Source organism: Jaculus jaculus, chromosome 5 (genome assembly GCF_020740685.1).
Source record: "Jaculus jaculus isolate mJacJac1 chromosome 5, mJacJac1.mat.Y.cur, whole genome shotgun sequence".
Lineage (NCBI taxonomy): Eukaryota > Metazoa > Chordata > Mammalia > Rodentia > Dipodidae > Jaculus > Jaculus jaculus.
In genome coordinates, this window is record NC_059106.1 from 265,788 (window position 1) to 284,206 (window position 18,419).

At 35.0% G+C, this 18,419-nt stretch overlaps 1 protein-coding gene across 6 annotated transcripts in view; it reads right to left on the reverse strand.

Moving 5' to 3' along the window:
* Positions 1 to 18,419, reverse strand: part of Thsd7b (thrombospondin type 1 domain containing 7B) — a 797,324-nt gene that overhangs the window by 118,737 nt on the left and 660,168 nt on the right. For 4 of the 6 annotated variants that reach the window (XM_045150956.1, XM_045150957.1, XM_045150952.1 and 1 more), the window contains one exon: positions 7,329 to 7,334. The exons of the other annotated variants lie outside the window; for them this stretch is intronic. In XM_045150956.1, the coding sequence (XP_045006891.1) occupies positions 7,329 to 7,334 (6 nt within the window). The remainder of the gene's footprint in view (positions 1 to 7,328; positions 7,335 to 18,419) is intronic. 6 annotated transcript variants of the gene reach the window in all.

An 18,419-nucleotide genomic window follows, 5' to 3' on the forward strand; every position in this document is an offset into this window, starting at 1 on the left:
AATATGAGTACTTCTCTTTCTGCTAGTCAGAGAACCTTCCTTATTGAGTTGATGGTAGAGACTTGAGAAGGCTCAAAACTCACCAAAGTAGAAAATGAGACATTCCTGCTATACCCTCTAAGGCCTAGGGAATATTGAGGATTAGGTAGTGGAAAGAATGTAAGAGCCCTAGGGTATGAGGACATACTTTGAGGCAATGTCCTTCTGATATAAAATCTCCAGTGTATTTGTGACTCCCATAGTAGTTACCGATACCTTCAGAAGACCAGTACAGTTCTAAGCCTATCAACATCTTGAAATGAGGGTGGAGGAAGACAAAAACATACAGAAAATAAAACTGAGTAAGGACTAACTAAAGGGGAAGTTCCTCAGAGGATGAGGGTCAGTGAAGAGGGTATTAAAGAATAGAATAAAGGGATGGGACTACTTCAATCAAATGACTGTTTGCTCATATAGTCAAGTTCTCAAAAACATCTAAAAATGATCCAAATAGTGGTGAATAAGCCTGTATTACAAACTAGTTTGACAAAAGTTATTGAACTTTAAGCAAATAGGAAGTTTATTAGAACAATAACTGATAGCTGCATCCTCTGTCTCTTAGGGGTTTATAATTTGGATATATATACTTTAAAAATACATTCATATGCCAAGCCTTATCTACAGTCTCAATGAACATTATCTGAAGCATATTGGTATCAATTCTTGTCAAATAAATATGGCACTGTTGTGACTAATGGAAATTTAATTTTGTTTGAGGGCACTGCTGAATATGAATGAGTTATTCTCTCATAATAAATTTTCCCAATGGGATAAGACTATAAGGTCTTCACACAAAAAGGATAGGAAACTGTTGCTTTCTTACATAAATATGAAATAAAAGGACTAACCAGGAGGGCATAACTTAAATAACACTGCTGCTTAGATTATGAAAAGAGACATATTATACAAAATAATCTTCCTTCTGCAAGGAAATAAAGGAATTTTTTTTTAACTGAGATGTTTTGAATGCTATATTCTTTTCCTTTCCTTTCATACTGGCTTGTAGCATTTGATTCACTTGGCCTGAAAATTCACTGGTGGTATTTTAAACACCGAATCAAAGTTAATACCTTCACACAGATAAAACTGTCTATGTTGCTATGATTTGAAAATGTTTGTCCCTTACTTGTTCTGATGAGGCACTGACCTTCCAAGTTCCCTGAATCCTGAGGAATATTATTCATGAGAAGAACAGTAGAAACTCATGAGCATTTCATTCTTGGGGACTTGTCAAGAAAATTTTTTCCTAGAAATTTGCTATCTCATTTTGTTCTATGCTCACTTATTTGGGATAAATTTATATCAGATGTGATATGAAAGTCATATGGCCTTTGGAAGATTTTTTACTACCATTCTCTATAGCAAGTCCAAAGCAAAGTCTGGCTTTAATTCTAGGACTAAGTCCAAAAGAAGCCCATAATTGGTAAGAAATGTCTTTTTACACTGTTTTCATCATTCCACAGGGGTCCTGGGCCCACCATGCTCCAATCTGTTAATTACTGACACAAACAGACCTTTCCATCCTGAAGTGCACCAAAGCTCTTACATACTGCTTATTCCACAGTCTCAGTAAGTGAGAGAAAATCAGAAAGAAAAAACTCAGGCAGAAAGATGCCTCTATGAGTGAAATTCCTCCCACACATGGTGAGAACATGAATTTAGATACTCCAGCACTCACACAAAAGCTGGGGGTGGTGGTATGTACCTGTAATCCCAGTACTGGGCAGTCAGTGGCAAGAGAATCACTGATTTACTGGCTAGTTAGTTTAGCCAAATTTATGACTTTTAGGTTCAGTGTGAGATCTTGTCTCAAAACATAAGGTACAGAATAACTGAGGAAGACACTCAGCATCAACTTCTGGCTTTCACATGCATGTGCATACACATGCATGAGCACCAATACTCATACATGCAAACCCATGAATATTAATATACACACACACGTTTTTTCTCTCTCTCTCTCCAACATACCAAAAAATAAGAAACCATAAAATGTCCTTTGTTTTGTCTAGAATGTCTAACATTCAAAAATTGAAAAAGAAAAATTCTATTCTGCACACTTTTTAAAATTTGCCTTATTTGTAAATAAAGCTGCTCTCATCAGACCTAGAAGGTACATAGTCACTGAACCTTCCTATGAAAGAAACTAATTATTATGTTCATGTCATTTTGGAAAAATGAAACAATTAAAATAATTATAAAACACTCCTAGTAAGATTTTTTTCATAGAGATACCTGTTAAAAAACATATAAACTTGAGCAAGAGAGAGAGAGAGAGAGAGAGAGAGAAAGAGCACAGTTTTTCGGGTAGAGAAACATATAAATGTAGGAAGATATGCTCTCAGGCTGCTTTGTGCCCTAATGGGTTAATATACAAGGGCAAACACAGCACAGAATGACTGTTAAAAATATGAATTTTGGCTCATCCGTGACCTAACATTCACGGATGAGCCTAATAATGGTACCAAACTGCCTGTATTTGCTAAATAGAAAACTAATAAGAAATTTTTAAAAATATGAATTTTGAACGAGTCCTCCTGTGACAAACTTGATCCATTTGGGACACATTTAAAGCAGAATGTAAAGACAGAAGAATGGCACTATCTATCCTTTGTAGAAGTGAGAGGCAGAATTGATTGGATAACAGAACACTTTCATTCATTGACATAGTGTCAAATTGGGATCTTAGCTCTGATTTGCACCCTAAATCTATCAGTCTGAGATACTTATTAAGAAATTATTGAAAGCTACTGCCTTGTAGAATAAAGAGCATTTTATTGAAATTATTCCTTTTCTGAGGCAGATACTAATGGGGAGACAATACTTAAACAACCTCTGGCTTTTCACAAAAAAGGCAAAGAATACTGATAGTTTACAGTCAATTGTGCCTGGCATTCATTCTAGTAAACTTATATGGTTAACCAAAGAATCATAGCTAATGAGAGGTTAGAAGTAGCATGACAAGTGAAAAAATTAATATAAGAAACAAGTAATGAGGGTTTATACTGGAATACAAACAGTAACGTTGCCCATTTATATTATGTGTCACTTTCTACAAAGTTGGCCTTGATAACAAGTTAAAATATAAATATGAATATAAATGTGCAGCATGCAACTAACAGATACTAGTTAAGAATTGGAAAGTCATATATTTTTTTTGAAACAAAATCAAACACACACACAAAAATCCTGGATATTCAGTAAAGAAAAACAGGAAATGGAAATTTGTCATTCAGTTTGTGATCAGCACGTTCAGTAGATATACGTTGAAGAATAAATGATTGCAGGAATATTCTCTGGGCATGCTTCTCAGAAGTGCATCTGCATGTAGCCATGATGGTCATATCACCCAAAGTTGAAACTTCTATCTTGTCTGTATTAATTTTATTAGAATTTTAGCACCTGGCATTATTTCAATCCAATTGCTTATAGCCATAATCTAATATCTAGATTTGAATGTTTTGTAAAGTTGAAATCCAAGTACATTCGCAGTCTTTTTATGGTTATATGAGTTTAAAATTCATTTATTCATTAATTCACTTGTGATTTGTTTGAATATAGATGATAGAATTTGGAAAATGAAACTCATCTTCTCTGTCCCAATTTGAGATGCATTATCTCTTTTTTGTTGTTGTTTGTTTTCAGGCTGTCCTGAAATTCACTATGTACTATCAGGGTGGCCTTGAGCTCATGGTGACTTTCCTACCTTTGCCTCCCAAGTGCTGAGATTAAAGGCGTGCACCATCATGCCCAGCTTGAGATGCTTTATCTTAATTAAGAAAATACAAGCTTCAAAAAGTATTTTTTCCCATTGCATATAACTAGTATTCAAAATTCACCAGGCATAACTAAAGATAGACCCACCTGGCATGAGGAGACCAGTCTCACACTGACAACTTGTTCTCAGGAGGCAGCAACCATGTCTTAGTTTTAGTGTTACACAGAGTGTCTGTCATGAGGTGGACTCACAGGTGCTTCATGAAAAATGCTGGGAATGAAGCTATAGGAAGTATGGTTCTAGATTTGAGCTAGCATCTCGTTTGGGGTCAGGGTATCTGCTAAAGTATTCTTCATAGCAGAAAACACAATGCTTTTGATTGATGAAATGGCACCTTCATAGCAGTTTAGGAGATGGGAAACATCAACTACTTTGCTTGTATTAGAATCCTGTTCTTCATTACTGAAATTGTTGGGTCCTAAAAATGGATGATGCCATCCTCCTCAAGAGTGGCCTTATTTCAGAACTGGGTGAAGTGATCTTTGTATCACCTGAAAGGTAACCCATGGTCTGTTGAGCAAACCAGTATGGAGAAAATTGTGGCTGTGAAAATGGAATTTTGTTTCAATTCTGCTATTGATTTTGGGGCAACCCACTTCTGGGACTCTTGAGATCTAGTTTTTCTCTTCATAACCTGACATTAATAGTTAAAATTTGGGAGATAAATATAAAAATGACATGAGAGCTTCAGAAACTTTAAGAAAATTCACTACAAATAGCTTTTGCATATTATTAAGACATTGAGGTGAAGGAATTTTGGAGCTTATAATAAACTATAGGATTATTTATCCCAACTACCCCATTTTATTCTTCAAAAACACAATTAATTTCCCATGTATTTTAATTTAATCAACCTGAGATACTTGAAAACACTGAACCCTGAGAGTTTAAGAGAAACAAATGGAAGAGTTTAGGCATATACATTATCATTTTATATTTGTACTCCCCCCCACATGGCCCTGATAAACTGCTGGGAATGAGAGATGTCCAGACATTAACAACTGAGCAACACAATCAAGCCCAGCCATACACCCAAGGCATTACTAATACCCGTAAAAGATAAGGAGTTATTCACATTTCCATAGTAATGACGACTTTTGGCATTTCTCTTGAGTTGAAAATTTAACTCCTAAATCCTAATATTCTTATATGATGAAAGACTTAATTAAAATAAAAACATTTGCTATTCAGAGGCCATTTACCCTATACATGGTAGCATAAGCAGGATTGATGAAGAATACAAGGAAAAGAGTAGATGAAGGTATCATAATAAATATTGTCTGATAACAATTCAGATTACACTACTGGAACAGTTCAGGACATATCTTGATAGATCAAGATAGACTTTGTGCACTTAAATGATTGCTCATATGTGATCCCAACACATACTTCCTGTTGTTCAATTAGGTGAAACCTGGAAGTTCCTTGACACTGGATAAATACAGATGGCATGGATAACTTTTCCCTGTATAGCCATATTCTATGGACCAATTTGGCTTGTCACCTATTTCTTTCTCACAAATCATATATAGCTTATATGTCACAAAATTTATTTTTTAAATTATAAACGTCACTATTTTAAAAATAAATCCACAGTTGTCAAACCAAAATCACTACCAGTAATTCAAGAAGTCATTACTGCTAAATGAAAAGTCAGTTTTTTGAGGAAGGGCCTCATTCTAACCTAGGCTGAAATGGAATTCACTGTGTAGTCTTTTAGAGCCACTGTCTAGTCTCAACTCCCCATCAGCAGACCACTAGTCTACTTTTACTTTATGTATTTGCCTATTTTTGCACCTTCCATATAAACATAATTATTCAATACATGGTCATTTGTGTATTACCACTTCCATGTAGTATGTTAATTTCAAGATTTATCCATGCTGCAGCATGAATACATACAGTATAATAATTTCAATGTTTATCCATATTGAAGCTTGAATACATACTCCATTATTTCTTATTGCTGAATAATGATTGTATCTATTACATGTTGTTCATCAATTTTTTTATTCACTAGGCATTTGGGTTCTTTCATTTTTTTTTCTTATGAGTAATTTTACTATGAATCTTCATATATAAGTTTTCTCTTATATGTTATCAGTTATATATGTCATTATTTTGGACTATACACTTAGGAGTGGACTGGCTTATATTTATGGAAATAATGATTACATTTTTAAGGAACTGAGAGAGTGTTTAAAAGTAGCTAGAACATCTTGCAATGATGATGACAGTGATTCTCCCACATTATCAATGTTTTCTATTCTCTTTTCTACTTATGAAGGGCAAGAAATTAGAGCCAATCCCAGGAATGCATACAATAATTTTATATACCACAAGACAACAAAGCCAAACTGAGCATTTTATAGGAATCTTAAACACAATAGAAGGTATGATATAAAATACATTGATCAATCTTCCATTTAGGCAACAAACAGAGGGCACCAAAGTCTCAAATTGTGCATCTCATGCTCTCCCAGTACGTGGGTGCAAAACTACCTACTTATTTTATATTCCATTTTAACTCTTGTAAAATCCTGGATATGGAAAAAAATCTGGATTCTCATATGGCTAAAAAATTCACTTTATTTTCACTTAGTTCTTGGCCCCTCAGGCTTAATAAACATCACGTTTTCCTATAATGGATGTAGTTTCTTAAAACATCAGGATTTTTTTTTTGTTTTTTTTTTCAAGGTAGGGTCTCACTCTAGCCCAGGCTGACCTGGAATTCACTATGTAGTTTAGGGTGGCCTTAAACTCATGGCAATCCTCCTACCTCTGCCTCCTGAGTGCTGGGATTAAAGGCACACACCACCATGCCTGGCTAACCATCAGAATTTTTTTATTCATTATATTACCAATAATATTTCAAATAAGAATTGAGGTGGAAAGAAAAGCATGTGGGTTTTCTCTAACTATAAAAGAAAGAACTTGAGATTTATATGAGATATTGATGATATCTGGAAATTAGACTAATGGTTGTAAAAAATGAGAAAGTAATAGCAAGAAAGTAGACAGATATGGAGACCATCTATCTCTCAGTGCAGTAGGTGATTATTTGGTGATCATAGCCTCAGCATATGAATTTATATATGGAATGTATGGAACTCTTAAACACTATTTGAAACTGGGTTGACCCATGCATAATGCCATAATCTGAAAGTTTCATAATCTGAAAGTTTAAAGCAGAAATATTTTTGAAAACTGGTATAGTGTGCTGATTCTAAAAAGTTCAGAGCATCATTTGCTTCCTATCATAAATAAGTCAGGCACAGCACATTTAAACATATAAATCATTTGGGGGTCTCTGATAGTCATCTGCTGAAGTAATTCATTCAAACAAATAAGAACCTAACTCTTCTGGGATGGAGCTTTCTTTCATACATTGAAGAAATATTTTGTTCAGGATTTACAAAGAGGATGAAAAAGCTTATTTGTAGGAAAAACTATCAAAGTTTACTATCACTAAATGACCACAGTAAAGATGAAAACAGATAGCAGCACAAACCTGAGCCTTTGAAGAATCCAAGTTAGCAGTGCATGATAAGCAAAAAGGAAAGAAAATTATATACATATTAGTTGAGCTGCTATAATAACATAAAATTGAAAGAAAAAAGTAAAAATATCTATTTCTCTCCCTATTGTTGAAATTTAACGACTACATTCCAGGTAGAATTTGAATGTTGTTCTACCAGTCCTCATGTAAAATACATTTCTAGGTGTATATCAGATATAACTGAGGGAACAGAGGATCCATAGACATGAGAAAGATATGCAACTTTCTATCTATCCTCTATCTCTGAGAAGTAATTTATAAGATCGGAGTCTAAGTAAATGAAATAAACCCCTGAAGATTAATTCCAACTCCTTAAGAAGTCTCTTAATCACATATAAAAATGACAAGTATTGTCATTTTTTCAGTATACAGCATGTACAGCCCAAATTCACTTAGAATGTAGGTTCCATTCTGACATGTCTTCCTCATTATATGTTATCTATCCTCTTTTCCTCCTTAATTTCACCACAACATTAATTTTGAACTTACATGAACAATAGCTTAATTACTGTCATCTCTAAAACTAGACTTCATTCTTCCTGAGGGACATTCATGTGTCATTTTTATTTTCACAATTGTTTCCTACTTTCTTGACAGTAACTTGGTACAGAGTAGACATTTCAAAATTATTTCTGGAAAGATAAATGAATGCAGGACTGCAGTCCAAATAAAACCCAAATTATTACTACTTGAGAACATCTGAAAAAATTAAAACCCAAATCTAAAATCTAATTGTAATTTTAATCAGCATTTATTATTTGCATATTAGACTGAAGTCTTAATTAACAGAACAATATTTCCAAAAAACTGAGTTGGGTAGGTCAATTAAATACCCATGTGTCTTAGAATTCCAATTACCTTTGAATCAGCTCATATATAAATAATGTTAGTTTTTAAATAGAAATAATTGAGCTAACAAACCTAGAAGGTGGCCAAAATTGCTTTCAATATTATAAAAATATTGTTATAGGAGATCATTTAGGAGTTTTAATTTATGTGACTTAATCCAAAGAAGACTATCATTGGCTTTGGACAGAAGTATGAAGTATTGAAAATACTTAGCGATAAGAAACCAAGGAGATTTCCTAACAGAGCAATGTCTGCTTTATGATATATGTAGACATAATTAACTCAGTGCTAAGTTATCACATGATTATATTATTACATAATCGTATTCCATATATGCAAATGACTTATGTGCTGAATTAATACTATTGCCAGAATTTGCTGATAACTGTTCATTGTCTGAAATTTAAATTACTGACTAAGAACACAAGTGCATTGCTCATTTCACTCCTGTTTCTTTTGAAATATTTCATTTATTTGAGAGAGAGAGAGAAGGAGAGATGTGGATATATAAAGACAACTGGTGATCCAGGGCTTCTAGCCACTGCAAACAAACTTTAGACACATGTGCCACCTTATTCATCTTTTACTGGGTAATCAAACCTTGGACCTTAGGCATTGCAGACAAGCACCTTAACTGCTAATCTATCTCTCTAGCTCCATCACTCCTGTTTTTGTGTAGTCCTCTCACACTTTTTAATCTGTCCACTTTATATAGTAGGATTCTAAAAATGTGTCTTCAGGGGCTGGAGAGATGGATTAGCGGTTAAGCACTTGCCTGAGAAGCCTAAGGACCCTGGTTTGAGGCTCAATTCCCCAGGACCCACGTTAGCCAGATGCACAAGGGGGCGCATGCGTCTGGAGTTCATTTATAGAGGCTGGAAGCTCTGGCGCGCCCATTCTCTCTCTCTCTCTCTGTCTCTCTCTCTGCCTCCTTTACTCTGTTGCTCTCAAATAAATAAACAAAAAAAAATTTTTAAAAATGTGTCTTCATAACTCAAGGGTTGCCAGAAATTTCAGATTTCCATTTCATTGTATTGCTATTCAAACTCTGTATTGGGCAAATAATTAATACATTATAAATAGTAAATGGAGAAAAGTTCACTCACTGATTAAAAATGTGTGACTTTCTTGGCACAGTTAAATATATAGAGGACAATAGGTAAAAATTAAAACTGTGTTTTGACATTTCTCAGGACATATACCCCAAAACTTTTTAAAATCACTTATAATCATATTTAGACATTAAAACTGGCATGCACATCAGAAACTAAGTTTTTTTGAATGTGCACGTATTATTTTTCCTTTATCAATTTAAAACTTCTTAGCATCATAATTACTTAAAACCCAAAGTCTCTGGTTAAAATAAATCCACTAGTGCTATTATTGAAAAATTTTTAGATATTTCAATTGATTTTAGTACTTTTTACAGCTTTATTCCTTCTTTTGGCTTTGTTCAATTTTTTTTATTTATACTGTATATAGTATTATACTAAGCTAAATGTCTAAAAATAGAAATTATCTAATTTTTCTACTGGACCAACTCCATTTCCATATATCAAAATATATTATACAATCTTTTAATCTCAATTCAGGTCTTAGTACCTCTTACCCTACATTTTTCCACATCTATACTTCTGCATCCTTAGTTCCTAAGGCTTATATAAAGTACCACAAATTTAACTTCATGTGCACAGGTTATATTTTCAAGGACAGTCTGAGTATATTCTTGAGACTCAGGTCAGTAATACATATTTCATCACATAAGCTCAGATCATGTCTCTCTTCTACTCAAAACCTATAGTGGCTCCCATCACACTTAGAAACATACCCATGTTTCTGTTATGAGTTATCTATTGATACCCAAGTCATCTAATCTTTGCTTATTTCTATAAAATTATTTCAGACCATAAATAATAATTAATCACCATTGTCAATTTGATTGTACTGACAATTTTGTAAAACACTTCTGAGGTTGCCTGTGAGGGCACTTCATGGAAAAATGGTACAGTACAAGCAAACAGAGAGGGAAAGTTATACTGAATGTAGTTTCCAATATTCCACATCAGTCACTCTCCAGTGAGCTTCCAGAGCTTTAGCTTCAGAGTAGAGCTACATCATTGGCCCCCTTGTTCAGAGATTTCCAGCTTCTCATACTGAACAGTTCCTCTGGCTCTTCTGCTGCAAATGATCAAGATATGTCTATCCAGTCTTTTACTATGCAAGATGATATAACAACTCCCCTATTATTCTACTGGTTATATTTTATTTTTCTATTTTATTTTCCCAGCTTCTTCTCCCAGCTATGGGCAACAAATTCAAATGAGATCATGTAACTAAATGTGAAGCTTGAAAAAAATTGCCAACACTAAAAGTTTTCTGAATGTCTAATGACTAAGAATTAATTCAAAATAAAATGCTTAATGAATCTGAGTGTTTCTGAAAGTAGGACCTAGTTAAACCACATGGCTTCACTGTAGCCTTGGTTCTGCACACACGACATACACACTGAGCATGTCATGTAACACGATGCCAATACATGCTGCTGGAAACACCTCAGTGCAGATTCTAGAGTATTCTTGTTCTGAATTCCAGTATTATGTATAATTTATACCATAAATACAAAGTTTTCTTGTCCTTTATAAAGATGGTATTTTAATTGCAGAAAACAAAGACCTTTACTATAGTCCCATCATTATTCCTCAGCATGTAACAAATTGAGATATCTTTGGATTATAGTTTGTCAGAATATTTGATTTAAAAATTACTATTTGTGTTGCTGATGTGGGTTTTTAAAAAGTTATTAAATAAATTTTTGGGGATTAGGACCTAGCATTTAAAAAAAATAATTTATGAGAGACAGAGTGAGAGAGATTGAGAGAGAAAGAGAGAGAGAGGGAGGGAGAGAGAAGAGTGAGGGAGAGAAAGAGAATTGTCATACCAGGGCTTATAGGCACTGAAACTGAACGCCAGATGCATGTGCCACCTTGTGCACATGCATCACCTTGTATGCATGCATCACCTTGTATGTATGGCTTATGTGGGTTCTGGGGAGTTGAACTTAGGTCCTCAGGCTTTGCAGGCAATTGCCTTATTGGGTAAGCCATCTCTCTAGCCCAAGGCCTAATTTTTAGTGTTCATTAAGATGGTCTTAGACATAGTCTGCCATGTTGTACTATAAATTTCTGTGAAATGACATTATCAACATTAATGAGTATAGATAAAAATGTCAGTCAATTCTGAAAAGCGTTCCAGATATTCTACATCACGTGGTATCAAATACTAAGCTGATATTTAATTCTTTATATATAGAAATCACATTTGTCTTAGCAGTATGAAAATTTGCTTAAATTCTTATAAATGGTATAATTATATGCATGTAAGTAAAAGAATTGTTTTAATGCAAATTTCTTTCTTATTTTTTTTTTTATATTTTAAGAGAATGTGTCTTAATAGTGTCATTAGAAGACTTCTGGGTAAAATGGCGGCTTAGGAGCCACGCCAAACCAGCCTACGGATGGATTTAAGCAAAACTCCAGCAAAATACACTCTTCTTCTGAAATGTGAAGTAGTATAGGTTATTCTTAGACACAGCAAAGAAGCTGGAAAGACCAAGACCTAGCAGAAAGGTGGAAAATGGCCAAAGTCCCACTGAGGCAATTGCAGCGCACCAACCCAGCACAGTCCGCCAGGTGCACCAGGTGGTGTCAGCAACAGAAAGAAAGCAACAGATTTTTCAACTCCATCAGCCTTCTTTCAAGGTTAAGGAATCTAAATGAAAGACAGCTGAGATCAACTAAAGAGCTAGTGAAAGAGCAAGCAACTCCAGAAATCTGCACTCTCCCATCTACCATCATCAGAACTGCGAACCTCCAGCATTCAGCCCTCAGTGGCAGCACAGCCAGTGGATCAGAGGTACAGCTGCACAGCACAATAAGGAGGGATCAAGGCGGGCACTTGGGCCCTCAGCATTGGTGAGATTGGAAGCCACCTCAAAAAGTAACAAAGATGACTGTCCAAAAAATCAAAAAACAAACAAACAACAACAACAACAACAAAAAGCAGGTACACACTGCAAAAGTTAATCTCTCCTTCTTTGTCAGGGTAGGTTATGGGGTATATATTCTGGGTTGGCTTTACCATTTTCAAATAGCCTGTATTTGGGGGTTGAATATTGTTGCCTTTGGTGCTTTCATATATATAGGATCTTTATATTTTGCTTCTGTAATTATTGGGTGCAGGGTCTGATCCAAATGCAAGTTGACCTGGAACCCAATTCAGAACATAAACCTCTACCTCCCAGCTGACAAGATTAAGGGTGTAGAACACACATGCCCTTAGGGATTTTGGCTTTATATGACTGTTTCTTTTAATCCTCACAATTGCATACTTTGTGCTGTTTTATCTATTTATTTTTATTGTGTATGTTACTCGGTTGAAATTTAGAATTTGCCAATAATTTATTCTACCCAGTCCACTAGAATACTTGCTTAGCAAGCAAACTGAACACCTAGGATTACTTCTGTGGCTTGATTGGGGGACAAGAACTACCTCTGGCACCTTCAACTCATATCCTGAGGGTATATAGAGGTGGATTGCCATGTCTGGGAACATTGCAGATAAGCAGAAAACCCAAGAATCAAATCAATTCAGGATGCAAAAGTCACTACAATATAATACAAGAAACTCAAAGAATCAAGACAATACAGTCCCACCAAAAACTATAAATCCATCAGAAATGATCACCAATGAGACTATTTTAGATGAAATGCCTGATTTCAAGAAAATGATGGTATCTATGCTCAAAGAAATCAAAGAAGAAATTGAAGGAATCAAAGAAGAAAACAACAGAATTGAAGGAGAAAACAAACTTTTGAAAGAAATCACAGGACACCAGCTTAATGAAATAAAGAAGTCATTACAAGACATGAATAAGGAAATAGAAATACTGAAGAAAAAACAGGCTGAAATCCTGGCTCTGAAGAATACAGTCACTGAAACAAACAAACAAACAAACAAACAAATAAACAAAAACAAAACAAATAAAACCTCTGTGGAAAGTCTCTACAGTAGAATGGGTGAAGGAGAGAACAGAATATGTAAACTAGAAGACCAGGTGGCATATCTAATACAGTCCAACAAAGAGCACGACAAGCTAATAGCAAGGTATGAATGGGAACTTCAAGATATCCAGGACACTATGAAAAGATCAAACATAAGAATTCAGGGTATAACTGGAGAAGAATTTCAACCCAGAGCCTTAGTAGGGTTTGTTTTCAACAAAATAATAGAAGAAACTTTTTTCAAATTGGGAAAGAAATGGTAATACAGATCCAAGAAGCTTTTAGAACACCAAACAGACAAAATCTGGAAAGAACCTCTCCTCGCCATGTTATGATTAAACTACTAAACATACAAACCAAAGAAAATATACTGAAAGCAGTTATAGAGAAGCAAGTCACCTGCAAAGGCAAGCCCATCAGGATAACTGCAGATTACTCAACACAAACTATAAAAGCCAGAAGGGCTTGGAATGATGTATTCCACATTCTGAAAGATAACAACTATCAACCAAGATTACCTTATCCTGCAAAGCTATCTATTCAAATTGATGGAGAAATAAGGACATTCCACAACAAAAACAGGCTAAAGGAATTTATGACAACTGAACCAGCTCTACAGAACTACTCGAAGGAATTCTTAATGCCAAAGAGTAAGCAAAACACACGCAGGAGGAAATAGGAAAAAATAAACCACACTCAAATAACAGTTAAAACAAATGAGTAAAGGGTAAACAAGAACACTACAAAATATGAAAAATGGTGAGAATAAATGCATACCTTTAAATAATAACTCTTAATATCAATAGCCTCAATGCACCATCCAAAAGACACAACCTTGCATACTGGATTAAAAGGCAGGATCCTGCCATTTGTTGCCTCCAGGAAACTGATCTCAATAAAAGATAGACACTGCCTTAGGGTGAAAGGATGGAAGACAATATTTCAAGCAAACAGGTCTAGGAAAAAAGCATGGGTGGCTATCCTAATATCTGACAGGACAGACTTCAAACCAACATTAATGAGGAAAGATAAAGGCCATTTTATACTGATTAAAGCAACACTCCAGCAGGAGGACATTACAATCCTAAACATATATGCACCTAATATGTGGGCTCCCAGTTTTACCTAACAAACATTATTAGACTTAAGGTCACAGATAACATCAAATTCAATTGTAGTGGGAGACTTCAATACCCCACTCTCATCAATTGATAGGTCATCTCAGTAAAAAATAAACAGAGAGAGTGGGCTGGAGAGATAGCTTAGCAGTTAAGCACTTGCCTGTGAAGCCTAAGGACACTGGTTTGAGGCTCGATGCCCCAGGACCCACGTTAGCCAGATGCACAAGGGGGCACACATGTCTGGAGTTTGTTTGCAGAGGCTGGAGGCCCTGGTGCACCCATTCTCTCTCTCTCTGCCTCTTTCTCTCTCTGTCTGTTGCTCTCAAATAAATAAAAATAAATAAATATTTTTAAAAAATGAAAAAATAAACAGAGAGACATCTGAATTAAATGATGTCATGGAACAAATGGAGCTAACAAATATCTATAGAACATTCCATCCAAACGGTGCAGAATATACCTTTTTCTCAGCAGCACATGGAACATTCTCTAAAATAGACTATATCTTAGGACACAAAGCAAATCTCCACAAATATAGGAAAATTGAAATAATCCTTTGTACTCTATCTGACCACAATGGGATTAAACTACAAGTCAGCAACAAGAAAAGCTACAAAGCATACAGAAATTCATGTATATGAAACAGTACACTATTGAATGATCAATGGGTCATTGAAGAAATCAAAAAGGAAATCAATAAACTCATAGAATCAAATGATGATGATAATACAACATACCAAAAGCTTTGTTACACAATGAAGGCAATCCTAAGAGGTAAATGCATAGCTCTAAGTGCCTATATTAAGAAATTAGAGGGCTGGAAAGATTGCCTAGCAGTTAAGGCACTTTCCTAAAAAGCCAAAGGACCCACGTTCAATTCCCCAGTATCCACATGAGACAGATGCACAAGGGAACACATGACTGAGACAGCTTGCAGTGGCTGGAAGCTCTGGCATTCATGCCCATTCTCTCTCTGTCTGTCTCCTCTCTCTAGCTCTCTCTCTCTGCTTGCAAATAAATAAAAGAAACAGAAAAAAAAAAAGAAATTAGAGAGTTCACCAATAAACAATTTAATGCTCCAACTTGAGGTCTTGGAAAAAGAACAAGGCAAACCAGACATTGGTAGATGAGAAGAAATCATAAATTAGAAATTAATAAAATAGAAACCAAAAGAAATTCAAAGAATCAATGAAACAAACAGTTGGTTCTTTGAAAGGATAAACAAGATTGATAAACCCTTAGCAAATTTGACCAGAAGAGAGAAGAGACAAAAATTAATAAAATTAGAGGTGAAACAGACACCATTACAACAGATACCAAAGAAACTCAGACAATTATAAGGACATACTTTAAGAATATATATGCCTCTACATTTGAAAATCGGAAAGAAATGGATTATTTTCTTGATTCATATAACTTACCAAAATTAAATCAAGATGAGATAAACCATTTAAGTAGACCTATAACAAGTACAGAGATCCAAGTAGTTATAAAACGTCTCCCAACTAAAAAAGAGCCCAGTCCCAGATGGATTTACTTGTGAATTTTACCAGACCTTCATAGGAGAACTAACACCAATGCTTCTCAAAATTTTCCATAAAATAGAAAAGAAAGGAATTCTATCAAACTCCTTCTATGAAGCCAACATCATCCTCATACAAAAACCAGGCAAAGACAGAATAATAAAAGAAAATTACAGATCAATCTCCCTTATGAACATGGATGCAAAAATTCTAAACAAAATATTGGCCAACAGAATACAAGAACATATCAAAAAGATTATTCATACTGACCAAGTTGGCTTTATCCCAGGGAGACAGGGATGGTTCAATATACACAAATCAATAAATGTAATACATCATATAAATGGTCTGAAGGACAAAAATCCCACAGTCATCTCAATAGATACAGAAAAGGCATTGGACAAAATCCAACATCCTTTCATGGTAAAAGTATTACAGAAACGGTGAATAGTAGGAACATATCTCAACATAACAAAAGCTATTTATGACAAACCTACAGCCAACATAATCCTCAATGGTGAAAAACTCAAAGCTTTTCCCTAAATTCAGGGACAAAACAAGGGTGCCCACTGTCATCACTTTTATTTAATATAGTACTGGAAGTCTTACCTTTAGTAATAAGGCAAGAGACACTCATAAAATGGACACAATTTGAAAGGAAGAGATCAAATTATCACTATTTGCAGAGGATATGACTCCATACATAAAAGACCCTAAACACTCTACCAGCAAACTGTTAGAGCTGATAAAACACTTTTTAGCAATGTAGCATGATATAAAATAAAAGCACAGAAATCAGTAACATTCCTATAAACTAATAACCAATGTGTGGAGAATGAAATCAGGGAATCTCTCCCATTTACAATTGCCTCAAAAACAAAATAAAGTACCTGGAATAAACTTAACTAAGGAAGTGAAGGAGCTCTACAATGAGAACTTTAAAACACTCAAGTGAGAAATTGCAGAAGACATAAGGAAATGGAAAGATATTCCATGTTCTTGGAGTGGAAGAATAAATATTGTGAAAATGTCAATCTTACCAAATGCAATCTACACATTTAATGCAATCCCAATTAAAATTCCAATGACATTCTTCACAGGAATAGAAAAAATATCCAAAATTTCATTTGGAAGCACAAAAATCCTTGAATAACAAAACAATTTTGAGCAACAAAAATAAGGCTGGTGGTATCACCATACCTGATTTCAAGCTATATTACAAAGCCATAGTAACAAAAATAGCATGGTATTGGCACAAATACAGACATGTAGATCAATATTACAAAATAGAGGACCCAGATGTTAATCCAGGCAGCTATAGTCATCTGATTTTTGACAAAAAATGCCAAAAATATTCTTTGGAGAAAAGACAGCCTCTTCAACAAGTGGTGCTGGGAAAACTGGATATCTATATGTAGAAAGATGAAAATAGATCCTTGTATTTCTCCATGCACAAGAATCAAATCCAAGTGGATCAGGGACCTTAATATCAGACCATAAACTCTGAAATTGCTAGAGGAAAAAGTAGGGGTAACTCTTCAACATATTGGCATATGTAATAACTTTCTGAATATAACCCCAATTGCTTAGAAAATAAACCACTAGTCAACTACTGGGATCTCATGAAGTTACAAAGCTTTTTTTTGTAAATAGAGCAAACAGACAACCTACAGAATGGGACAAAATCTTTGCCAGTTACCCATCTGACAGAGGATTAATATCCAAAATATACAAATAACTCAAAAAAGAGAACAATAAGAAATCAAACAACCCAATAAAAAAATGGGCTAAGGAACTACATAGAGAGTTCTCACTGGAAGAAATATGGATGGCATATAAAGATCTAAAAAAGTGTTCCACATCTTTAGTCATGAGGGAAATGAAAATTAAAACTATCTTGAGATTCCATCTCTCTCCCGCCAGAATGGCTACCATGAAGAAAACAAATGGCAATAATTGCTTGTGAGGATGTGGTAAAAGGGGAACCCTTCTGTACTGTTGGTGGGAATGTAATCTGGTACAGCCACTGTGAAAATAAATGTGGAGGTTCTTGAGACAGCTAAAAATAGATTTGCCGTATGATCCAGCTATAGCACTCCTAGGCATATATTATAATGACTCTTCTCACTACCTTAGAGATACTTGCACAACCATGTTTATTGCTGCTGTATTCACAATATCTAGGAAATGGAAAGAGCTTAGATGTCTGTAGAAGACAGCTTCAGGTTCAGTGAGATGAACTTCCAGACCAGGCACAGTTATGGAGAAGGGATATTTATTGAAGCTTACAGATCCAGGGGAAGTTCCATAATGGCAGAAGAAGCTAGCCTGCCTTCACAGGCCCAAGCAGAGAGAGAGAGAAGCATAAGCCAAAATGCCAAAACCCACACAGCACAGCACACTTCAGGAACTCCAGCTAGGTATATTTTGCATATCTTTAGATTGAAATCTGAAACCCATCACCACACCTAAAGATCCACCCAGTGACAT